Here is a 24,769-nt window from a genome sequence, read left to right on the forward strand (position 1 = left end):
CGGAGCTCCCCTCCCCACCCGTTTGGCAATTGTTTGTTCCGAGCTCGCACACAACCCGAGCTCTGTCCGTGGGTTTATTTTAAACAGTTTAATTTGCCCCGGAGGAGCGGCCACTGCCCGGCAGAGACCAACCCAGTGCGGCAGTTCTGGGAAGCCGCTCCGGCGAACCGGCTGCTCTGAAATGCAAACGAGCCCCGGAGCGCTGCCGGGGCGGGCAGGGGATAGCGGGGGACGGACGGGCTGGGAGCACGACGCGGCTCCGGGGTCTCCCGGCGGGACCGGCTCCCCGTATGGAGACCCGGCGGGGGGACCCGCGGTCCCCGGGCTCCGCCTCGCCCCGTCTGCGGGGCGGCGAACGCCGGTTCCGCCGCGGGCAAGAGCCGTGTACGTCCCTTCGGAGCCGTTCGGCCGGGCCGGGGCTCGCCCCGGGGGGAGAAGAGAGACCGGGAGGGTAACATCGCCGAGGCGGCGATGTGGCTCCGCGTTAGCCCGTCCCACGTGTGCGGGACCAGGGCAGCCGCGGCCCGGCACCGCCGGACACCGAACCCTTCCTGAGCTCCTCCCGGACCCTTCCCGGCCGTCCGCCCGCTGCGGACTCCGCGCTCGCAGGCCGGGCGGGATGGCGGGGAACGGCGGACACGCCGCGTGCCCGGGCCGGGGGCCCGGTAGGCGCGGGTCGGGCCCGGGCGGGGCGGGCAGCGGCGCGGAAGCGGAAGGCGGTGTCGCCATGGCAGCGCGGAAGCGGAAGGCGCGGGCGATGGCGGCGGGCGGCGCGGCGCTGTGGCGGCGGTTCTCGGCCTGGCTGCCACGGGGCCGCCTCGGCCTGACCGCGCTGCTCGGCCGCCTCTCCGACCGCCTCTCCCGCGGTCGCGACCGCCGCACCCGCAGGTAAGGAGCGGCCGGGCTCCCGCCGGCTCTCCCCGCGGCTGGGAGGCAGCGGGAGCCCTCGGCCGCCCCCGCAGTCGGTGTCGCGTTATCGGGGCACCCCCCGCTCGCCGCTTCCCCTTTCCGGCCCGGCCCAGCCCCTTGGAAAAGCTGCGTAGGGGTAAAGGGGCGGCCCGGTACCCCCAGGCCGGGGTCGGAGGCGGGTTCGGCTCTGCTCCCGCAGCCCCCTTTAGCTCGCCCCACTGTCCGATCGCTCTTAGGGCAACAGCTGAGCGTTATTTCCCCTTCATTTCCTATTTCCTTGTCTCCCCCTGTCATCAGGCGCTGGCCGACATCTCCTTTTCCCAAGGCCCGGCTCCCCTCGGCTGTCACAGGTGCAGCTCAGCCCTCGGGGCGGCACCGGCGGGGTTTGGGTGTTCGGCATAACCCGCTCGGGCCGGGGTCGCGGACGGCGAGGTCCCCCCGCGGGCTGGGGCCGAAACAGGTGCCAGTCCCGTCTGTGCCGGGGCTGCGTCCGGCGGAGAGACATGAGGGGTAGGACACGCTTGCCCGGCGGCAGTGACCCGTGGCTGTCACCGGTGACTGTGACTGGCGGCAGTGACCCGTGGCTGTCACTGCGGTACTGGAGGAGGTGGATGGTCAGTCTGCTTTGTGTTCTTGTTCACGCCAAGGGAGTTCTTTCCACACTTCTCTTTTGGCCTCATCAGTGTTTTTAGGGCAGATAAATTAGGCCGAGCCCTGGAAAACAATCACTGAGTTCAAAGCAGCGCTGTAGATCCCCCCATGTGGCGATGTGTGTGTGAGTGAAAGGACAGCACTATGTCCCGCAGTTTCACTTCACCTCTGGCTCTGCAGATGAGGTTTTACAGTGAATAAGAGTTTCAGCTCCATTGTGAGTTTCTGTACCAAACCTACATTTTAAAAACTAGAACAAACCCCAAAAAAACCCGTTGTTTCTATTTAGGTTCAACTTTTTGTTCTGAGGTAGTTCCTTTTGATTCCGTTTTCTCTTTCTGGTTAACTCAGTGATGTGGAATACATGGAAAGGGCTCCCCCTGAGTCCATTTTCTGTTCCTCTGAAACCTGGTTTGTCACAATGTGGAATTTTGATGATTTCTTCATAATATTACATGGTTTCTGATAGTTATGTGTGCGTGGTTGCAAGGAGTGGTTGTACTCGGGTGGTCACTGAGCTGATGTCAGTCACTGGTGGGTAGAAGCTGCTGCTCTGGGAGCCAGTTGCTGTACCGGTGGCTCTGTAGCTGGAGCAAAACACGGATTTATTTGATAATTCTAAAAGCCATAGTTTCTCAACACTGAATAAGGTGTAAAATTCAGAATTTCAGTGTGTCACTGTAGACACACTGTAAATTACTTAAGGAGTGAAAAATCTGGAGGATGGAATTAGTGGGGATAAATGGACCTATACAGAATTAATCTGAAGGCTCAAACCAAATAGTACTGGTGCTGCAGGTTCATATTCCAATCAGAGCCGAGATGCTCCAAGCACAACCATCACTGCCCTGCAGCCTTCAGAGCTGCCCTCGGAGCTGCCCCAGGCAGGCAGGTGCAGGGTCACGGGCAGGGAGGCAGGTGCAGTTGGACTCACAATTCCAATAGTCCTTGCCAGAAAATGGCTTCTGGGAATCATGTTTCTGGAAAGTGTCTGCTTGGCCGCTCGTCTGGCTTCTGGAAGTGTAATTGGATTGACCAATGGGATAATGAGGACGATATTCATCTCTGTTGATTGTTATTGTAAAATACATAAAATTTGCCACTGCTTCCTCCCTGGGAATAATTCCAGAGGATGTTGTTTGTGACCTACGGGGCTAGGCTAGAGCCTGGCTGTGCCACTGCTCTGTGGGTTGAGCATTTGCTGGGTTTTAAAACCCTGTGTTTTTGGATTCAGGGTGAATTCCTGTAGCTCTCTGTGCCGTGCTCCCTTGCACTGATGGAACAGTGGGAATCTGCTCTCTGTGTGTGGCCTGTGAGGCTTGAGGTGAGCAAAGGTGTGTGAAGGTTGTGCTCAGGTTCTGTAGAGACTTATGAGAATGTGCGTGGAAAGTGGTATGTCTTGCGTTTCTGCTCTGCTTTAATTTTTTTGCACTATTTGCGTTGTTTTTAATAGCCTGTGCTGGTGGTCTCTGTCACTTCTGGCTATTCAGACTGAACCCAGTCCACATGATCTGTTACAACCCACCATCCCAGGAATTCCTGCACCGACTGACTCAGATTTTGGTGTTGATGAATAGTCAGTGACAAACTCGTGGATTTTCCAGGAAACTCCACTATGAACTGGTTTCCTTGTAAGGATGTTAGGAAACCTTGTGAAGATCCAGGGTTGTATCATGAACCAGATGAGTGAAATCATCTTCCTGGAATCTGTGGTCATTTGGACTCTGAATTGTGGTAAAAAGCCGAAAGTTCCTTGTAACAAATTCTGGTAAAGGTTGTGATCAAGTTTCTTCTTGGTGTGTGGTGGCCATGGAATCATCAGGATGGGCCACAGGATGGTGGCTGCCTGCTGGCCTGAGGACCTGGTGGTCCTCAGGGTAAGACCAGCCACCCCAGTTCCATCCCAAGGAGCCTGGCTCCCATGAGGGGGGTTTGCAGAATGGAACGGTTCCTGTCGGGTTCAGGGATGCAGTTCAGTCCCTTGCTCATGGATTCCTGGATCTCATGGGAGCTGCTGCTGCTAATTGTGTTGAAATGTGGTTTTGTCATGCAAACAGACTCCTGCGGGAGGGGTCGTTCTATGACTGGATGAATTTGCATGTGTGAAACCTCCGGAGAGGAGAAGTTGCTGCTTGCTTCCTGTCACCCCCTGCGTGATGCTGGCACTAAGCTGGTTTCTTCCCGAAGTGACTTCAGAGAAATTAAACTTGTTCTGAAATTTCTTTTTGAAGAATGAGCTTCCTGATGTTTCCCTCACAGCTTTTGTGAGGTTTGCAGGGGAAGTTGTGACCCTCTCTTGTACTTCTGCGGAGTGCCGGTGGCATTGCTAGAGAGGGATGGATCCCTGTTGTGGCTCTTGGCGTATTCCTGCTGGGACATAGTCGCTCCTTTTGTGGGTCATTCTTGGGGTGCAACTGCTCTGCCTTTGCTGGGGCTTGCACTTGGGCACCTTGTGTGCTGTAGATCTATTTCTGGATAAGATTGAGGGATGGAGGCATTTTTTGCTTTAAAGCAATGTGATCTTTAAACCTGAAACGGGAACAACTCTAGCCCAGCTGAGAACAAAGCCTGGCATGAAGGGAGTTTTGGTCGTGTCCAAGCTGATGCGTGTGTGATGGAGATAATTCAGAAGTGGCTGGTTACAGGTACAGGTGGTACCACCACAGCACTGCCAGACACCTGAGTGTCCCCACTCTCATTTTCTGCAGCTCCCGGCCTCCTTCCCCTCCCATGTTGTCCTGATGAAGGAGTTGTTTTCCCTCATCTCCATGCCAGCTCAGGAAAGGAGTTGGTGCTGTTTAGATCTGTTCTCCCACCTTTTGCCTGCATTTTTCTGTTCCCACATTTGTTTTTGGTGATCCAGATCAGATTATGGAAAGGGAAGGGCATTCTTGCCATTGTGGATCCATGCCATGTATTGGCCCTGGTTGCAGCTCTGCCTTTACCTGCTTGGAGGCTTTCTGGGGAGCAAAGGTTTCACTATAATTTCTCAATCTTTCTTTGCACAGGTCATCATGGCTGCTTCTGGCCCCACTGCTCACCCCTCCTATTCCAGTGATCACAGCCCCACCGTGTTCGCTCTGTCCAGAAGGAGCGCACAGGTTCCAGTGGATCAGGAATCTGGTCCCAGAGTTTGGGATCTCCAGCTCGCATGTCAAGGTGCTTTCATCCCCAGCGGAATTCTATGAACTCCTGAAGGTAAGGCGTGGGCTCCAAGTTGTGGAATGATTTTGATACAATCCCAGTTTTGCAGCTGCTGCCTGGTAACTGCTCTCGTATGGAATAGGTTTAGCTGCAGGGAATGAGTTCCTCAGTTTCCCAGAAAGCACTAGTTTCTTCCTTGAATTTTAGATGCAGCAATGGTGCTGCTGTGGCTCCACAGAGCCCTGTATGTTTTATGTCGTCACTATCCATGTTTTACCCTTTCCTCCCTCAAGGCCAGGGAGCCAGTGCAGAGATGTGGCTGAAGGCATCCTCCCCAGGGAGTGCAGCACCGCCACGTCTGGGCTGATGGCTCCTCAGGGCCAGACACCCTGTGTGAAATTGAGCTTGTTTATTGCTACTCCCAGGTGCAGATAAAAGCAGCCAAACAGCGGGTGGTGATGGCCTCATTGTACCTTGGAACAGGACTCCTTGAGCAGGAGCTGGTGAGTGTTGGAAGGGTTTGGGAAGGCCAGGAAGGGAATGCAGGGGAGGGATGTGGAAGGGAGGCACGTGGCGCTTCTGGTTTAGGTCTGGTATGGAGCCAAGGAACTGCTGCACTTCTTCAGGGAATAGTTAGCCTGGGCCTCTCAGAAGGGACTGGCCTGGTGTTCGTAGTGCTCAGGGGGGCTTTGTAAAACTCAGGTCACGGAAATCTATTTTTCCCTGGCATTTTTCTTGAGCAGGATTTGAGCTATAGGTGTGTAGTGCTGTGTGTGGTGCTCCAGGTGCAGGAAACAGATGAAGGATTGATTTTCTGCATTTGAGACCGAGGTCAACTTTGCTTCATGGTATTTGCCTTTTTTTGTTCTTTCCTCTGGAAACAAAAGCATTTTTGCCCAAGGGCTTTAGGGAGAAGCCTGGTCTTGGCCAGGTTCTGGTGTTAGGAAGCAAATGCCCTGGCAGGGTAAAGGTAGACGGAGCCTGCACAGGATTTGTGCCCAACTTTGTCTGGGCTTGCACGCAGGATTTGAATTTGTATGTGACAAACAACCTTGTCGTTAAAGAATAAAACTGCAGTGAATTCCTACCAAAGTTAGTCTTTGGTGATGGGAGTCTGTTATTTGGGAATGATATTGGGACTTTTTCTGCTAACTTTACTTGCTTTTGGGAGGCCTGAAGAATGTGGATATGTAAAACTGAGGCCCTTTGATCTGTGGCTTTAGGCTGACAGAGGCTGCCAGGCTGGCAGATGCAAAGGCTGAACTGGCTGTGCTTGGCACAAGGAGGAAGGACTCGCACCAGGGCGTGGGAGCTGTCTTGGCCATGGTCTCCTGCGGCTGAGCACTTCCCTTGGAAAGTGTATTTCCTTTTGTAATGAAGAGAGAACTCTCTCTGCAGGTGGATTGCTTAGAAGAAACACTGGAGAAATCACTGCAAGCAAAAGGCTCACCCGACCTCAGAGTTTCCATTCTCCTTGACTACACCAGGGGTTCCCGGGGTAGGAATTGCCACTTTTTGCTTTTGTCAGAGCCTGATTTTACTGTTAGGCTAGAGAGACAGTTCTTTTCAGAATAGGTGTCTTGGCCAATTGGATCTACTTGCTTAAAGTATGTACGTTTCAGTATTCAGCCTTTTATATTCCAGAGCTGCATATTCCCAGAAAATCTTCAAGCTGAGCAGCTTTTCTTCCAAAATTAGGGAGTAGGAGCAAGAAGGGCCAAGCTGCTCTGTGCAACTTGTGCAGTCTTGCTTGGTTCATTTGTTAGTGCATTTGCCCTTACCCCTCATGCTCGCTTACATTTTCATTTTGAAAGGAGAATGGGAATTGTTGGAAGCAGCAGCACACTAAATCAGGAACATGTGATCATCTGCAGTGACTCTTGTAGACATGTTACTGGTGCTGGTGAGGCTTGGTTAAGAAGCTTGAAAAGTGTCAGACCTGCCCTGTGACTGATTCTGGATGTCAGTTTCAGTATTGACATAGTGCAAATGAAAGTGATATAAAAAACAAAGAGAAAAGGGAAAACATGTGAAGTGCCAGTGGATGGGATGGGTGCTCACCCTGTAACCGGCTGAAGACCTGTGTCATGCTGTGTCCTGTCTGTGTGATCTTTGTGTGAAACTCCCTTTCTGTCCCAGGCAGGAAGAATTCTCGGACAATGCTGATCCCGTTGCTGCAGCGATTTCCTGAGCAAGTCCGTGTGTCCCTCTTCCACACCCCAAACCTGCGTGGACTTCTCCGGCTCCTGATTCCAGAGCGTTTCAATGAAACCATTGGGCTGCAGCACATCAAGGTCTATCTCTTTGATGACAATGTGATCCTGAGTGGGTGAGTCTGCTACGTCCAGCCTTGGTGCGGATCGTTTCGCTGGGGTTTAGGCTGGGTGTCTGTGCTGCCAGAGTTGTCTGAACATACGGACTCCATCATGATCCTATCAATGCTCTTCTAAGGTGGGAGAGCAACCACAGTTCTTCCACATGAGGTTCTCAGATGAGAGAGTCTTTCTTAAAGGGAAAAATCTTTTGAGGTTGCAAAGGAAAGGGCCAATTTGTGCTTTGGTGCAGCTATCCCAGAGTGTGGCCTGTAGCCTGGGCTGGGAGGTTGAGAATCTTGTGCCCATGCTCTGAACCCGGCTCTTCCCCTTCTCTTCAGTGCAAACCTGAGTGATCTGTACTTCACCAATCGTCAGGACCGCTATGTGTTGCTGCGGGACTCCCCTGAGATCGCAGACTTCTTCACGGAGCTCGTGGACGCGATTGGAGATGTGTCCCTGCAGTTACAGCAGGATGATACCGTCCAGATGATGGAGGGAATGGTGCACCCGTACCAAGGTAGGAGGGAGCTGTCTCACCTGGTTGGGTGATGGGATCCAGAGGAGACGAGTGACAGCCAGGGTTTAAGGATGACTTGGACTCCATCCATTTGGGAAATGCTGGGTGTCTGACCATTCTTCACACAGGGAGTGTCCTGTTTTATGCCATCCAGTATTAAAATCAAGATTACTTGAGTTTCAGGACTGGGTCTGTTGTAGTTTTCCCAGCACAATGGCTGTCACAGGCTAATCTGGCAGGGTGTGCAGAGGCTGGAAGTAACTCTGCAACCGTCTTAGTGCTGCCTCGTAAATGTGCTGCTTTTGGCCTTAAACAAGAACTTCATTCCTTAGAGAAGTTTTTCTGATATTAGCAGCTGCAATTCCAGGTGCTCTGGGTGTGCACGTTCTGAAGGGTTCATGAATATGCTGCTATTGTTGGCAATGAATCTCTTGTAGTAGAGTTTGTTCTGGGAATCAAATGGGAATTGGTTCAGGAAGACTGGGAACAAGCGTAAAAGTGGGCAGAGAAGGGCAGTGATGTGCCAGGCTGATTGCGTCATCAGTTTTTGTCCTGGCCTTGCACTGCTGGGTGATGTAAGTTCAGGCTGGGGGTGGGAGTTTATTTGTGTGTTCCAGCTCATTCTTGGTTGTCAGTGTAGCCTTGCCCTTGTCCTTTCCCTTCTCAGAGGATTTTTCCAGCTGCTGCCAGTTGCTGAGCATTTCTCTTCTGTAATGTAGCTCTGCTCACCTTGAAACGGCTGGTTTGGGCCTTAAGACAGAAGAGTTATGTGCACTCTGTGTTGGCTCCTATTTGCTGCTGTATCCGTGTCTTGTCAGTAGTTTTTCCTGGTGTGTAGTAGATGACACATAGCTCTGTGCCTGTAGGTCTCAGACACCATCTCTCTGATTTTTCCTGCAGGAGACAAAGTGGCTTACTGCGAGATTGCCAACCGGAGGGTCATGGAGGTCATCAACTCTGCCCGGACACGGCAGGAGCTCCTTCATGCAAAGACTTTCCACAGCAGCCAGGCAGGCAGCTCCCTGATATCCCAGCAAGGCTCTCAAGCATCTGGGAGTCTGAAACCAGAACCTGACACCTGGATCTATCCCTTAATCCAAATGAAACCTTTTGGGATTCAAATAGATGAGATGGTCACAGAGACACTGCTGACCGAGGCGGAGCGGGATGCCAGGATATACCTCACCACTGGCTACTTCAACCTGACACAGGCCTACATGGACCTCATCCTGGGCACAAGGGCTGAGTACCGGATCCTCCTGGCCTCGCCAGAGGTCAATGGGTTTTTTGGTGCCAAAGGGGTGGCAGGTGCCATCCCTGCTGCCTACGTTTACATTGAACATCAGTTTTACAGCGAGGTCTGCTGCCTGCAGCAGCAGGAGAGGGTGCAGCTGCAGGAGTACTCCCGCGCCGGGTGGACGTTCCACGCCAAAGGTAAGATGCCCTTATCGCAAGGGGGCTTGTTCAGAGGTGCGTGAGAGTTGCGCGTTTGGATTGCGAAAGGAGTGAGGGGCTGGCTGGGTGCCAGTTTGGGCTTAACCTTCAAAACTCCTCCAAAGTTCAAACAACTTACTTGTGTAAACTTGGAGGGTTTGGATCGCTTGGGGGATGCCTTGCCTTTGGATTTCTGGTTTGATACAGTCACAGGGATGATGTAAGAGCTGTCCCTATGGTGGCACTGAAGCACTGCCTGGATGGGAAATGTGATGTGAAGGGAGGGAAGCATCTGGATGTGTTTATGATGCAGTCAGTGCCGTGGTGCAGTTTCTTGTATCCCTTGGGCTGGTTTCAGCAGTCAGAAGTGCCGACTCCGTTGGGGACCCTGGAGCGGTATCTGAGGCAGGTGCTGGAGGGGAGCTGCTCCCGGGGCCTTCCCAAGCAGCAGGTCTGCGTGGGACGATGTGAGTGTTGGGGGATTTGCACCAGCTCACAGCACACAGGGGATGCAGTGCATGAGGAACTGCAGCATGTGCTTATGGGAGTCAGGGCAGCCAGAGGGCAAGGGGCTGAGGAAGGAATATGGACTAATACGCAGCGAGTTAATGAACGCTGCCCTCAAGGTCTTCTCTGGGACACCCTGGATTCCTGCTGAGTACACTATGCCCAGCTCTCACAAGCTCAGCAGGGTGCTCTGGCTGGAGCATTTGGGCTGTGATTGGAACACTGGGGCTCCAGCCATTCCTGTTTTGAAGAGAGCTGTTAGTGGGAATGGCTCCATCTCCCTGCTTCTCGCAGGGGTGCTCAGAGGGAGGCTCAGAGGTGGTGGGGAGGGAAAGCTGCAGAGTCGGCCTTCTCTTGACTCTTGAAAATTCCTGGGTGCTACTGGCTGCCTCTGTGTTGAAATAACAAACAGATCTCAGGGTGTCATGCCCCTCCCCAGCACGATCAGGAATGCAGGGAAAACCCTTATCTCATGCAGGTCACCACAAGAGAGGTCCCTGCCTGCCTGCCTGGGATGTCCTGTGTCTTGAGCGACCTGTGGTTCCCAGGTTCTGCCTTTGTTGGACACTGCTAAGTCCCAGGGGGATGTGGTTTGGCGTAAGTTGAGCCCAGAAACAAGGGCTGCTTTTCCCAGCTACCGAAGTGCACTTGGTCCTCTTTGGGCCAGCCGGGCCTCGTGGGACAGCGCTTTGGGCTCTATACTGTCGGGTGTTCGCTTGGAGAGGGATGCAGGGCTGGGAGTTCAGCCGCTCCCTTGCCTAGCAGGAGGGACAGTTGGAGACATTTGCTGCCTTGTTTCCACTCCCCTTCAGAGTGCTGGGAGGATCAGCGTGCAGCTCCTCCTCTGGCGTGCTCTGCCCTTGGCACATGTTGGATTCACCTCGTTTCCTTCTGCAGGAGTCACGTGGTGTGGCAGAGAGGACAAGGACAGAAGAGGGAAGGGAGGAAGCCTTGGAGATGTGAAGGGCATGTGCACAAGGAGCACATGGAGCCTAGCTCCTGACTAAGGACATGGGATCCCCAGCAGCAAATAGTACCTGTTGGTGCTTCCTCTCTGGGCTGCGACATGAGACACCCTTTAGTCTCCCATGGCATCTCGCTGACATACCCCAAACACTGTGGCTGTGCTGCATGCCCCCCCCCACTCCCCGTAAAATGTTCCTATCTGCATGCACAGTGTCCAGTGGTGTTCCCAGGGTTGTCTCTCCTGGGTGCATTCAGCACCATGCAGGTATAGCAGAGCACTGCACAGATGGGATGCACGTGTGAGCAGGACTGCCAGCAGCTGTCCTGCTGTGACATCCCAAAGCCTACCTGCCGCTTTCCTGGGTGTGGTGTTGAGGGTGACATGGGTACATCCCTTGGGATCAGAGTGCCTTCCAAGCAGGTTCCTGTGGCAGGGAGCTGGGCAGGTAGGTGGCTGTGTGCTGCGAGATAAACCCTGTTACTGCTATTGACTGGTGCTGGGAAACTGCGCTTCCCCTTGCTGGAAAGGTGAGTCACTGTTTGAGCAGATCCTGCCAGATGGCTGTGAAACCAGAGACCTGTAAAGGCTGTGGGACTGCCACAGGACACTTGAGAAGGCGAGGAACTTGTTCGTCATGGCTGCTGCTTGGGCAGAGGTCCAGCCTTTGGCTGGTCAGGCACCAGACAGCCCCTGGCAGGGTTCTGTTTGGTGGCAGAACGTGCCAAAACTCGGTGCCATGTGGGTGCTTTCCTGTGGCTCCCAGAGCCCGTGGTGGGCTGTTCAGCCCCTCTGTGGCGGGGTGAGCCCGCGGGGGCTGGAGGTGCCGTGGCTTTAGGGCAGTGCCAGCTCTGTGAGTGTGTGCTGTGGGGGCGGGGAGGAGGTTACAGGAACTGGCAGTGAATCGGCAGCATCTTACTCAAGGCATTCTTGGAACTGCTCTGGGGCTGAGTTAGGAAACCTGCTGCTATTTTAAGGCCGAGGTGGTTTTTATGCTACGGGTTCTTTGTTGCAGTCTGTATGTGACCAGCCACGGGGATAAGCCTCTACCAGGGACTCACCCAGGGCTGTGCTGAGGAGAGCAAAGGCTTTCTGGCTCCATTTGTGCAGAGTGGCCGTGCAGCCTCTCCTTGGCAGCAGTCCTGACTCTCCTGTGGCTGTTCCTTCTTGCCCTGCTGCAGTGATGTGCTTGAGAATAATGTGATATTTTCATCTTTCCCTTGAAAACCTGTCCTGGGCTCTGTCCCGCCTGCTCTCTGTGCTGGCAGAGCTGTGGGAGCTGTGCTGGTGAGTGGCGGCGGGGGCCAGGTGCCCTGGCAAGAGTCTGATCTCATCCCTGGTGGCTCCTCTGGAAGTGAGGGAGTGAAATAATTTGCACTTCTCTTCTGCGTCTCTTCTCAGTGGCATGTGAATTCACCTGCCAGAGCTGGGAGATGCCTCCTCATGTCCCGGGATGGGGGTTGGTCACTGGCCCTGGGACAGGCTGGACAGACCTAGCCTGTCTGCCTGGGGCTTTGGGGCTGGTTTCTTCACTGAAAACCTGTTTGCCTTCTCTCAGCGTTTCTGAACTCACTGTGGTGCAAAACAGCCTCTAATGCAGTGGCAGGGACTTGCTCTGGGTTGTTGTGGGGCGCACTGGGGGTGCTGCACTCCCAGTCAGAACGCCTGGATCTGGGCTGTGCCAGGGCACCCCGCGCGCAGCGTTGCAGCCCTGCAGGCCCTGGTGGGCTGCTCTCTGCTCTCGAGGTCCTGCACAGAATCTGTAATCCACCTTTAGTGCATTTAATTCACTCTGAGTGAAGGGACCGTGTGAGCCCAGCCTGGCTGTTCCCTCAGCTGTCACACTGCCTCTCTTCCTCATTTTTCCTGCAGGCCTCTGGCTGTACCTGGCAGGGAGTGACCTGCCCTGCCTGACCCTGATTGGCTCTCCAAATTTTGGATATCGATCAGTTCATCGAGACTTGGAAGCTCAGGTTGCGATAGTGACAGAAAATAAAGCCTTGCAGCAGCAGCTCCATCAGGTAAGCGACAGATTCTGGGGATGCAGTGGGGATGTTGTACTTCTGGGTCACACAGGGAATGCTGATGACGCAGCGGCAATAAAAACCTCCAGCTACAATAACTCAAAAGGTGCTGGAGCATGGGGAGTCCTGAGGAGCTGTCAGTGAAGTGACTATTGATGAGCTGCCTGCTGCAAGTACCCAGTGCTGGGAAATGAGGCCCTAACGGGAAGGAATGCATGTCCCCAGTGACCTCGGGTACTGGGAGTGCTCAGGGCTGGATGCGCAGAGAGCGTTTGGAGGATCTGCTGGCTCCTCTGCTCACCAGCCACGCTGCACCTCTGAGCCTTAACCCCAACATTTGGGCATTGCCCAGGGCGTGATAGGTTCTGGGGTAAGGAGGCCGGGCCCTTGGAATGTCTGAGCTTGGACTGGAAGAGGGTTTCTGGACTGGCTGGGTTGCCCGTGAAGCTCTGTGACAAAATTCTTATCTTGACAAATAATATAACATTGTATAATCTTGACACAAACGTTTTTAAGTGACTTGATATTCAATGTCCCAGGGTTTTTTTGTGCTGTTTTTGTTTTAATTAGGCAGCTTGGAATGCTCAGCACTTCTGCTGCTGCTCTGAATCCTGCCTGGTTCTCCAGCTGTCTTGACTGAATCTTCTGCTGGAACTGAGCATCCCAAGTCATTTCTCCTACAGTGTTCTGTTTCAAAGCAGATCAGTTTGGTGCCTCTGTGGGACTTGGAGACCTCAGAAATGCACTGTGTGAGGCAGGTGCTGGCAGAGTTGTCTGCAAGATCAATGGGAATTGCCCTCTTGCATCAGGGCTCTTCTCTGGGATGAGTCAGAGTGTATCTAATCAAAACCAATTCTATTACTGGAAGAGTTGCTTGAGTATTTCAATTCATATCTTGCCTCTGCTTGTTTCTAATGGAAGGGGAAAATCAATGGAAATGTGACACAAAGGAATTTTCTCACACAGGGCTGCAGTGATCTCATTCAAAGGGCTTTAAACCATTCCCGATTGCTGGAAGCTGATTCTGAGATGGACTGGGTGTTTACTTTCTGTGGTCTTTTTTAGAAGACTTAATCCGTTCCTGGGATGCTGCCATGAAATCACTTTGCCTGTGTAATGTTCAGTTCCATTTTAAAAATGTGTGCTGAGATTTGGGAAGAAATGTGAGTGGTCTGCGTGTCTTTGGGTGCTTCTCTGAATGAACTGAGATTGATTCAGGGAACTGGCCTTGCCTCCAGCGCTCGGACCTCAGCATATTGGATGGTCGTGGAGCAGAATCCTCACAGCAGGGCTGATGATAGCTCTTGGAGTGAATTGGCAGATGAATGTCTTGCTTCTGTTGTTGGTTCAGCTTTTTGGTGTTACTTTCCAGTACTTGTTTCCTGCTTCCCTGTTCCACCCTGAATTTAAATAGTGCAGAGTATTTTCTGCTGTTTGTGACAGCTTCAATTATAAAAAAAGATGATGAATGAACTTCCAGGAGCTGTTCTGCTCCTTGTTTGCCTGCAGATCCTGAAATCTGACTGTCTGTGCTAAAAACCCTGCTTACCTGTGACCAAAGCGTTGCTCTCACGTGCTGTGAGCATGTTATCAGCAGGGTGGTTCATTTCCTCCCTCAGCAGTTGGGTGCACGCTGTGGGGGCCCGAGTGTTTCTGGTAATTTAGCTGAGATCACGACTGCACATTCATCTGCAAACGCGGCGCCTGAGCTGTGTCTAGAAAGAGCCGTGTGAGCCAGTCCCAGGAGGGTTGGGTGAGGTTTCCTTTTCTGGCAGTTACAGCCTGGAGTTGAGGAGTTTTCTGAAACTGAAGCTCAACTCTTGCAACTGTGGGGCACAAAAAGGCAAAACCCTCTACCCTTGTTCTCTGTAGAGTTTAAATTGCAAATTCTTGACGAGAAATGATGCATACTTGTGGCAAGATCCCTGGTCAGCTTTATCTGAGAATTTGCTTCTCTGAAAGACCATTATATAATTTGACACTTGGGATTTACTGAGATGATGTTTCTTTCCCTGTTCAGGAGCAAGAGCAGCTTTACCTCTGCTCAGGAGTGGTCTCAACATCAACGTTTGAGCAGCCAAATCGTTATGTGAAGCTGTGGGTGAAGCTGGTGACACCTCTGATCAAGAATTTCTTTTGAAAGAAGAAAATTTGCTGCTTTGGGTGAGTTTGCTGCCTTATGGGGAATTATATTGAAGTGACTGCAGTGAATAGCTGCAGTGCTCTGTCATGAAAGAAAGACGATGGACATGCAGATGATGTGGGGAAAACTAGGCACTTCTTAGTTCCTCTGGGGTACTGGCTGCCATGGACTGGGATCAGTGCTCAGGTCCAGACTGGGTTTCATCTACTAGAATTTCTGGAAGGGCCACTGACAAAGAACCCATACAGGGGTATTTTCCATGCATGGAAATAAAAATCCCATTTCTGAAATGTCTCTTTCAGAGTTTTGTAGAGAGAGACTGTGTTTGTGTTATCTTGACCAGCCAATAGAAAGCATTGCTGGAATACTTAAGATGTTTTGTTTTTGTATCCAGTCAGGGCTTTGCTTTGTCTCTGTAGTTAACACGGGCAGTTGGTTTTGCTTTTCTGTTTTGTGGTGTCCTGGGTTTCCTGGCTGTTCAACTGCCCCATGACTCGAGCCCTTGTGAGCTTCAGGACATCGCTCTGGCCTGTTCCTGTGCCATGCACAGTCTGTGCAGTTGGCATCACTGTTCGTGTGCCCAGGATGCTGCGTGTTCCCATATCCCTTTTACTTACCTAACTCTGGCCTCCCCCTCAGCAGGGTGTGCCTGGTTCCTTCACATTCAGATATGTTACAAGTGTCTTTCATGAGTTGTGGAGGGGCAAGAGAAGACTTTTAGTGCTGATGCGGGTTTGGGATGGAAGTGGGAGGCTTGAACCATAACATCCTGCAAAGAAGGTAGTTGGAAGCCAGGTAAAAATGTGTGGGAGTGCAGGGTGGGGCTGCCCTGTGTCACTGGTGGGGTTTCTGATCTGGCAGTGCCACAAACAGGGTTTCTGGCACCTGAAAAAAGTTGTCAGTAAGCGTGAAACTCAGTCGTAACTGATTATAAATACTGCTGCTCTATAAAGAAATGAGCTGGTCTCTGTGCCTGCCCTTGGGTCTCGTCTGACTGTGAGCTGTGAGGGAAGTTTCATGTAACTGTACTTCAGAAGTAATTGTGTAAATATTTCACAGGGTGGGATTTTGGTGAATTGTTTTATGCCAAAGGGACCAGCCTTGGCAAATCTACTCACCTTAATGTGTGTTACTGCTGATACAAATTATTTGTTGTGAAGAGAGGGCTGAGTAGGTTCCGTACCCTAGAAACAGAAATAACATACTTCAGAGAGGAAACTGTTTGCAGCTGGACCTTCTCTGGGCGGTGCAGGTTGGGTGTGGGTGAACTGGACCACACCTGCACTTTTCTTCGCCCATCTGCTGCAGCCAGTCACTCCATGCTCCGTGCAGGAGTGTGGGGAGTTTCTGCTCAGTTCACACTGAGCCATCACACAAAGAGCTGTGGGAAGATGGAGAGCCAGGAGAGGGAAAGGAGTCAGGCACTTGTGTGCAGTTGTTCTGTCTGGCTTCCCACGGTGGTCTGGCTCCCCACCAGCACCACGTCAGAAACCGCCAGTGGAAAACCAGTATCCGCCCTGAGAACCCTGTGTGCTGTGAGAGCAGGCTCCACAGGGCAGCGCTTCCAGCACTGGTTTTATTGATACTTTGCTAAAATGGTTCTGGTACAATCAAAAAGACTGAGTTACACAACTTGGAGGTTTTTACAAGTAAAAGTATTGCTGTTTTCCATTGTCATTGAAGTCTAGGCCTCTAGGAGCAGAGCCACACCAGCCAGGACCCACTTGGCAGCTTTTTCTTTTGTCTTCAGGTTGAAGGTCCAGACGTAGGTGGGCCCTCGCGTCCGTGTCTTATAGACAGGACATTCGTAGATGTTGCTGGTGTCCATGCGGTCCACGGGGATGGCTCTGAGCAGGATGACCGGCATCGCAGGCGTCAGCTCCTTCATCCGCGCGTCGGCGATCGACCCCGAGGGGACGTCCCAGCGCGCACCTGCAACGTGACAGCGCCGTCAGGGCACCCTGACACCTTCCCCGGGGCTTCTCGCTGGAGGGGCTTTGTGCAGAACTACTGATGGGTGGGAGCTCAAAGGTTAAGGTTGGGTAGAGTGGCTCAGCAGTGGTTAGGTCTGACATGTTCTCATCTCACTGTGACCCAGGACTGCATTTGCCTTACTGTGTGTGGGATGTCTGAATAAATTCTGTCCCCACCCCTCCCTTCAGCACGGCTTTATATGGGAATTACAGAGTTTAGGGTAACTGGCCGTGGTGGCATCTATCACATGTTGTCCCATGTGCTCTCTGCTTTTGTCCAAGTGGACCCCTCAGCTGCTCTGCTGAACTGCCTCCTTCCCTCTCATTAGCAGTAATTACTATGGCTTTGAGTTTCTCAATTTGTCTTACTCGAGCATCAGAGGAGAATGTGACATACGTAATCACTAGAGCCCTGTAGCTCCGGGAGCCCTGGGGCTTGTGAGCTGGAGCCTGAATTGCTAAACACGAGTGTCTGGTTTGGAAAGGCGGCGTGGTCCGGGCAGTGCTGCCCTCAGCTGGCGGCCGAGCCTGGAGCCAGGTGGGGCCCGGGCTCCCTGCTCTGAGCTGCCTCCAGCGCGGGGCAGAGCAGACCAGCCAGTGAGTGCCAGCACTGCTCGGCTGCACGAGGGAGAAGGGCTGAGCTAGGCCTGCTGCATGTCTGAAACATCTCAGAGATGCAGTTTTTACCTTCCATGAAGAGCCCGTGCACGTAGGAGCCTTCTCTAGGGGGAAATGTTATGTCCTCACGGATTTTCTTGGTCACATCCACTGCCAGACACATCTTATCCAGTGGCCACTGCTTTTTCCTGGCTGTGGACTGCATGATGGCTGTGAGGAAGGACTGGGGATTGAAGAATCCCGCTAGCCACACTGTTGCAGGCAGCACAAAATCTGTTGACCAGACTTCCAGTTCCTGGAAAATAAACCAGCAGAGTCCTTTGGGGTGGAGGGTGTGCTGTGAGCTGCAGGACACTGTGACAGAGCTGATGCTTTGCTGTGCCTAACCCAAGCTTCAGCTGATCTTGCAGAGTGGGGACCGGCTGGAAGTGGTGTGGGAGGAATAAACAGCAGATTCCCCTGCAGCAATGAAGCTGAAACCCTGAATTCACAGTGCAGAAAATAATGCTGTTATTTTTTAACAAAGCCAGTTTTATTCATTTTTTTTTATGGAACACCCAGAGTTGTAATGGGGGGGGAGCTGATGCTCTTTTCCTACAGTGGTGTACTGTAATGGGAACCCTGGTCAGACCTGTGCTCCCATGCCTGGGGTAACAGCCCTTTTCAGGTACTTCAGGCTGGTTAAATCGATACTGAGAAATAAACCAGATACCAATAAACCAGGGCACTGGTGGGGAGAGTCCTGGTCTCTGGGGTACCTGCTCGCGCCCCAAGCTCTGACTGCCACACACGCTCTGCTCACCCTGATCCGCAGGAGCAGGTCCGCATACCAGCTTGCCAGGCTGAGGAGGGAGGGATAGGCGTAACGTGTCCACGATTCTGGAACGCTGTCATAGAAGAGAGCATTTGCCAGCTCTTCCATCTCGGATGTAATTGTCAGCTCTCCCTTTGAAAAAGAGAAAAGTCCAGGCAGTGTCACCTGCAGCCAGTGGTGGGACATGCAGAGGGCTGTGTGTGGGCTCAGGGAGCAGAAGGCTGGGGCTGCCCAGCTGCAGCTGGCACAGCTTGATGGGTGAGAGCTGCAGCAAAGGCAAAGAGTACTTTGGAAGTACTGGGAGATCATCCAGGCAGCTGCATGCTGTGTACCTGCAGTCCCAGGTCCAGCTCCTTCAGCGAGCGCCTGATCTCATGGGTCAGGATGTTCATCCTTTCACATTCCTGGAGGGCTACAACAGTGTATGGGGTTTTTTCCTTTGCCTTTGCCATCATGTCCTCCATGTTGAACGGCTCTGGCAGCTGCCCAAGGATTTCATCCAGGACTGACTTCACCTGAAATGAGAATGCCATAAACGGCTCTTACCCAGAGAAAAATGCTGCAGGTTCACATTTAATGATGTTGGTAAGATTTTTTCTTTTTCTGCCCTGGTGTTTCTTTGTACCTCCTCCTCTGTTACTAATGCTCCATTCTGTTACTAACTGCTCTTGGGTCTTAAAAAGCTGTAGTTCTTTTTTGATAGCCAGGGTAAGAGACCTGAGGCCATGGAGGCTGTGAAATTCAAGTGTAAAATCCAGGCAGTCAGGAGGATGATTTTTTAAAAAATTTATTTTAAATCTTTGTTTTTTGTAGTTGCTATCATGAGTGGAGGTTCCTCAGCCAGCTCCATCTGCTGAGGAGCCCCACGTAGGCCACATGTTGCCAGTGGGGCATCTTGGCCCCATCAGGGCGTGAGGTTCCTGACTGTGCTGCCGGCTGCCGCAGTGCCGTGTGCGCCGCCATCCCCAGGCCGGTGAGCACAGCCTGGCTGGGCTGGAGTCACCTCCCTCAGCTATCCCTGCCTTGCTGCTATGGGGCCTGCTCTCTCATTTGTCTCTGGGCCTGTGTCTGTGTCCCCTCTCTCTAGCCTCTCAGTTGTCACCCTTAAGAGGTTTTTCTCCCACTGTAATTACTTCCCCCACCTTAAAAAAATCAGTTAATTTCTACCATAAAGAGACAGGGCTTGACTTGCCTGTTCCTCTCGGGAGGTACCTGAGCCTCCGGCAGCGTCGGATTCCTTGGGCTGCAGTTCCAGCACTGTGCGGAAGAGCCTCTCCGAGGTGACGGTCAGGAAGCCCATCTCTGCGTTGGGGTGCAGGCCATACAGGTGGGGGCTCTCGCCTGGCAGGTTGTCGTCAATGTACTGGTGGTAGGCCTGAGCGCAGGGTCAGGGGCAGCGTTAGCTTGGAAGTACAGGCAAAGGAGCCCAAAGTTCCCTGCAACCTTGAAAACCCGTCACCACTCTCGGGGCCCTTCGCAGCACCTGCCTCTGTGCGCACAGAGGCTCTTTTTTAACTTGTGTCTCAGCCAAGTTTTTCCCTTTCCGTCTCAACCACAGGAATTACTTTTGCAGCAATTCTGCACATTTCCAGGGGATTGACACTCTTTCCCTACATTCCCCTTGGTGGGCAAGAGGGAACTTGGACTCGTGCACTTATCCAGAGCAAATTGCAATGTTTCTTACCTCGTAATCCAAGCGGGGAGGGATCATAAACCCTGGAGCCAAGGACACGTCCCCATCCAGCATTTCGGGCTGGACGTACTCGCTCAGGTATGTGCGGCACAGCCGGCGGTCCCAGTCATCAGTGATGTGCCCCCCGTACATGATCTCACCAAAGAGGTACCGGAGGTCATCCCATGGTACCTGTAGGGAGAAGCTCGAGCTGGGACTCCCGAGGAGTTCCCCATGCAACTGCAGGGCCACGGAATGATGGCTCCAGGATTGACCTGTCCAGTGTGCAGGGAGGTGACAGTCCCTGGACCCACGGAAGCTTAGGAAGAGTGGTGTCTATTGATCACCCACAGATTTCTCCTTGTTCCAGTATGAACACAGTCATCTGTGGTTTGAATCCTGTCTTTTTTCCAACCAGCACTGATCATGTCTGTGAGGGCAGGTCTAAAGGTGAGACTTCAGCCCTGCTCACTGCACCTGCATTCTTGGGGCGGGCTTTGCTTTTTAGTGGAACCACCCACCAATCAGCAAGGCACGGGTCAGGGCAGGCGCATGGGCCAGGGCAGGCACTTGTCCTGGCTGGTGCCTGATGCCTCTCCCACCCAGCTCAGTTGGGCTGAGTACTCATCCCCTTCCCCTGCCTGAGTGTGCAGGGAGCAGGGGAGGAACTGCTCCTGGCCCTGGGCTTCTTCATGAGACGGTGTTTGTGCTGCAAACTGGTGAATGTTCTAAGAAAGGCCAATTGTTGCAGTGTGTGCTGTGCTGAGGAGCGGTCACTTTGTGATCCCTCACCTTGGGGTTGGCCTCCAGGTAGTTGTGCAGGACATTAACAGAGACGGTCAGGTCGCCATTGTTGAAGGGGTACGGCCTGTTCCAGCCCTGGGTACCGAACCTGCGCCGCTCGGCCACCGCGGCATGGAAGTAGCAAAGCGCAAACAGGATGCACCTGAACTCGGTTTCTTTGCTGCACTGCTCCAGTGTCTCCTGTGGAGGAATAGTGAGGGTGGGTTGCAGGTGAATATTACTATCAGATGCCCCTCTAGTGGAGAACATTCATAGGCAAAAGAGAACTGAAGGTGTTTATTAGAAAAAAAGAGGCATACAGTTGTATTTTAATGATTTTCTAGTTGGTAATTTTTGCACTCATTTGTTTATGAAAGAATTTGGATTTCACACCCCAATGCCCTGCTGATGGCTGAGGCAGCTTGTTCATGGCAAAGCTGCAGCAGCTCCAGGTTCTGCCTCAGGAAAGGCACTGGCAACCTGGCACTTCCTTGTGTTGGAAACCCTTGGGCAGCTCTGGTTACCCCTAAACCCCTGGCAGAGGGGGGCTCTGGGCACTCCAGGAGGCTGTGCTGGCAGAGGCCGGCTCTGGGTGCAGTGTCCCTGGCAGCAGTGACACCCCCAAGGTGCTCAGCCTGTGGAACCCTGGGAGGGGATGAGCTGCACACGCTGCCCAGAGTGGTCCCGAGGAGGCAGCTGTGGGTACCTGGGAGAAGAGGTCGAGGGCTCCGTGCAGGTTGGCGCGCATGCCTGTCGGCGGCTCGCTGGTGATCTTGATGGAGTTGTCCAGCAGCCCCTGCGGGATGATGTGCGACTCGGGGGTGGGGGCCGGCTCGGCGCTCATGAACAGTCGGTACTCGGGGTGGCTGGCTAGGCTGTGCTGCTCCACCAGCTTCTCCAGTGTGCCCAGCCACCGGGCCACTAGGTGGATGTTCTGCAAAAGAAACCCTCTGGACCTTGTGAATCTCACCTCCCCCCCAGATTCCTACTGTGGCTCCACAGGGAGAAGGTGCAGTGCAACACAACAGCACCTGGGCTGGGTACAGCCAGCTAGCCCAGGCAGTGTCACTGCCACCACCAGGGATGGGGTGACCATGCATGGTGTGCCCGGATGCTGGCAGGACTTTGTGCCCTGGTGTGCCCGGTTGCCATCAGGGCTGTGCACCTGTGGTGCGCCCCACTGTCCCCCACCCACCTGCAGGATGACCCAGTGGCCCTCTGCAGCTGCCACCTCCATGGCGTGCTCTGCCACGACCTCCTGGCCTTGCCCTAGTGATACATTGTGGATCTTCCCGTTATCAATGGTGAAATTCAGCCTTGTACCTGGGAGGGGAATGTGTGCTGTCATTATCAGCATCAGTACTGAGCTGGGGCTGTGCGGTTCTGGCCTCTTGGCCCCGCAGCAGCTTATGGCCGTCAGGACTGGTGCCAGTCTGGGGTGGGCAATGCCTCACCCAGTGCCTCCACATCCTTCAGCGGGTCGACGCCGGGGGAGAGAATGAAGAACAGGGGCGTGGAGGGGCTGCTCTCCTTGTATACCTCAGAGAGGTCAATGCTCCTTCCCTTCACGTACTTGCTTCCCATCTTCTCTTCCACAAATTTCCTACAGAAAAATAGAATCATCCTGTGAGCTGGGAACAGTCACTGGTTGCAGCTGGTGTGGTGACACTCTGGGGCTCTTGCAGGAGAGCTCTGTGCTGGGCATCAGCATACCTGATGGCATAGGTCATCCTGTCAGGGCGCAGGCATCGCAGCACACACAGCTTCTGCAGGGCTGATTTGTTCTTCCAGTCCATGGGGAACACCTCATTCTCTGGTGCCTCCATCTCCACAAACCTTTTCCATCGCTTTGCCGAGCCCTCAATGTCGCTCTCCAGGCTCCTGAACTCTTCCATTTCTGAAAGTGCCTTCAGGTCCCGCAGAGGATTAAATCACTCCTAGGCTCTGCTCACCCTCACCCTGCAGGTGACCCTGGACCTGCTGCACCAGGGGCTGTGCTGGCATTGCCTTGGCACAGTGGGGGACTGCACAGACCCACCTTGATGGCACCCCAGCCCTGGTGCTGCAGGAAGTCCACGGGGGATGTGGCACCAGCCTTGGAAGGGAAGCGCAGGAGGAAGTCCAGCTCTGCTGGGTTCACTTCTTTCTTGATGGCCAGGACCTGGAAGTTGGGAGTGCAGCATCCCAGCCACCCAATGCCCACAGCCCCGGCATGAGGGGCGAGAGGCTAGGAGCATCCAACAGCAGCACCAGAGTAAGAGAGCAACCTGTCTAAACCCACATGAATGCCTGTTGTACAGCAGGAGCTCCAGACATTTGCAGGGATTACCTGGAAGGCAACCTGGGCCAGGAAGATGAGTTTGTCTTTCTCAAAGAGGCCCTGTGCAGTGTACACGTAGACTTGATAGGTGATCTGGTCCGTCAGGTTGATCACCCTCTGCCGGGTGTCATCGCTGGGAGTCGCACGTTGGATGGCTTTCTCGAAGACCCCGTTGAAGGCCTGAGGAAGATCCCAGCAGGCATCAGCATGAAAGCTGAAACACTGGATCTCCGTGCTCCCCCAGCTCTGTCCCACCTGCAGACATCTCTCTCCCTCCTCACTCCCCATCTACCTTGAGAGAGAACTGGTAGATGGGGTTGATCTTGTTAAGGTCACTCAGGATGAAGTACAGGAGGGATGCGCGCTCTGCTGCCGGCCGGTAGTGTTCTCTCGCAACGTTTATTTGTACTTCAGTGACTTTAGCTTCATTTACCTGGAGGTGCAGGGGGCTGGGTGTTACCAGAACCCCGTCATACATCAAAGCAGTGCCCACCCTCCTGCTGGGTGCCCAGCCGAGCTGTCCCTCTGCCTGCGACACCAGCTCCAGGGAGCATGTTTACTTTTTCCTCAATTTCCTTGGCTGTGCGCTTTGTTATCTCCAGGTTCTCCACCAGCGCTGTGTCCCGCAGGAAATCTCCCCCAGCTGCCGACAGCCGGGCAAGCAGTGAGTCCTCCAGCTCCTTCAGCTTGATCTTGAACTCGTTCTGGCTCTTGGTCAGGTTTGCCTGCGACAGCAGCACCCAGGGATGTGTCACTCAAGAGATCATGACAAGGTGCTGGCACCAGTCACTCTGTCATACGGCCACCAGTGTGTGCTGGTGCGAGGGGAAGGTGGATGTGGCCCCTCCTGGGACCCACCATCACCCGCAGGGTGAAGTGATGAGCGTGCCCAGGCAGTGCTGGCTGCGGGGGGCAGTGGGGGACCTGCAGCTACAGGGTCTGGCCATGACTTCCTTGGCTCTTGGCACACAGCAGTGAGCACACGGAGGGGAGCTCTCATGCTCCCTTGCCCCAAAACCTCTGCAGTGCCTCGGCCTCTCCCACCCCTCTAGCCAGCAGCCAGGTCTGTACCTTCAGGGTCTCCAGGTCCGGCCGCTCCCGGGCTACCACAGCAGCCAGGAGCTGGTCCTCCAGGCCCTCCCGTGTCACCAAGAAGTTGATGAGAGTGCACTGAGCCTGCACCTCTGGCTTGTAGTGCGGGTTAAAACATCGGGTGTGCAGGATTAGGCGGAACTGCTGGTTATACTCGACTTCTTTATCTCCAATTCTAATGTATCTGTTTGGTTAATTAAACAAATTAATCCCCACACACTGGGCGGTAACTCATCACAGACAGATGCCCTCAGCCTGTGTGCTGTTCCTGACTGCTTGGGATGAATTTCTTTGGTTGGGAAGAGGCACAGCAAGGGCAGAAGTACCAAACCAGACCTGGCAGGGCAAGGATAGAGGAACAGGAGCAGGAGACTGCCTTGCCACAGCCCCCCATGGCCTCTGGGGTCCAGTTCCCCTTCCGGCTTATCATGAGCTATGGCAGATGTCCCAAGGAGCGTGCTCTTAAATCACTAAATGAACTGGATGCCAAGGACCAAAACAGTCAGAAAGACCACATTCAGTACAGGTGTCCTCCGTGGGACATTCTGGAGAACACTGCGGGGTATGGCCAAAGCAAAAGAAGGATCAGGCTCCCAAGCTGCCCACAGTGAAGGTGCATCTACCAGCATTTTGGGGCAGTAGTGGCTGCTTGGGGCAGGTGAAACCCCTCAGCGTTGGGATGTGCCGACCTGCCCTTGGCGGTGGTCCTGCTCAGCAGCGGGTCCAGCACTGCCTCCACCGTCTCACCGATGTCCTCGATCAGCAGTGTCTGTCCTTCAGAGACTGCCTGGGCAATGATGTCCAGGTATCTGAGAGGGGAGAGGGGAGGTTTGTGTGGCAGGCCTGTGCACTGTGGGGGGCTTGGGCTGCTGTGGGGGGCTCATGGGGT

At 53.6% G+C, this 24,769-nt stretch overlaps 2 protein-coding genes across 2 annotated transcripts in view; one reads left to right on the forward strand and one right to left on the reverse strand.

Annotated features, from left to right (window-relative positions):
* The first annotated feature begins 727 nt into the window (after positions 1 to 727).
* PGS1 (phosphatidylglycerophosphate synthase 1) lies at positions 728 to 16,769 on the forward strand. The gene is made up of 10 exons (XM_048324144.1): positions 728 to 888; positions 4,569 to 4,758; positions 5,130 to 5,207; positions 6,103 to 6,202; positions 6,844 to 7,033; positions 7,358 to 7,536; positions 8,437 to 8,970; positions 12,314 to 12,462; positions 14,486 to 14,628; positions 16,359 to 16,769. The coding sequence occupies exons 1-9, from the start codon at positions 728 to 730 to the stop codon at positions 14,603 to 14,605; spliced, it is 1,701 nt and encodes a 566-aa protein (XP_048180101.1). The 3' UTR covers positions 14,606 to 14,628; positions 16,359 to 16,769.
* Positions 16,167 to 24,769, reverse strand: part of DNAH17 (dynein axonemal heavy chain 17) — a 32,787-nt gene continuing 24,184 nt past the window's right edge. The window contains exons 64-80 of the mRNA XM_048323762.1: positions 24,570 to 24,689; positions 23,860 to 24,064; positions 23,349 to 23,513; positions 23,081 to 23,221; positions 22,798 to 22,968; positions 22,507 to 22,629; positions 22,182 to 22,375; positions 21,923 to 22,071; positions 21,664 to 21,791; positions 21,175 to 21,402; positions 20,478 to 20,669; positions 19,698 to 19,877; positions 19,206 to 19,388; positions 18,346 to 18,528; positions 18,002 to 18,145; positions 17,269 to 17,494; positions 16,167 to 16,540 (exon numbers count right to left, since the gene is read on the reverse strand). Of these exons, the coding sequence (XP_048179719.1) occupies positions 16,293 to 16,540; positions 17,269 to 17,494; positions 18,002 to 18,145; positions 18,346 to 18,528; positions 19,206 to 19,388; positions 19,698 to 19,877; positions 20,478 to 20,669; positions 21,175 to 21,402; positions 21,664 to 21,791; positions 21,923 to 22,071; positions 22,182 to 22,375; positions 22,507 to 22,629; positions 22,798 to 22,968; positions 23,081 to 23,221; positions 23,349 to 23,513; positions 23,860 to 24,064; positions 24,570 to 24,689 (2,980 nt within the window). The 3' untranslated portion in view covers positions 16,167 to 16,292. The remainder of the gene's footprint in view (positions 16,541 to 17,268; positions 17,495 to 18,001; positions 18,146 to 18,345; positions 18,529 to 19,205; positions 19,389 to 19,697; positions 19,878 to 20,477; positions 20,670 to 21,174; positions 21,403 to 21,663; positions 21,792 to 21,922; positions 22,072 to 22,181; positions 22,376 to 22,506; positions 22,630 to 22,797; positions 22,969 to 23,080; positions 23,222 to 23,348; positions 23,514 to 23,859; positions 24,065 to 24,569; positions 24,690 to 24,769) is intronic.

This window comes from Corvus hawaiiensis, chromosome 19, assembly GCF_020740725.1.
Source record: "Corvus hawaiiensis isolate bCorHaw1 chromosome 19, bCorHaw1.pri.cur, whole genome shotgun sequence".
Taxonomy (NCBI): domain Eukaryota; kingdom Metazoa; phylum Chordata; class Aves; order Passeriformes; family Corvidae; genus Corvus; species Corvus hawaiiensis.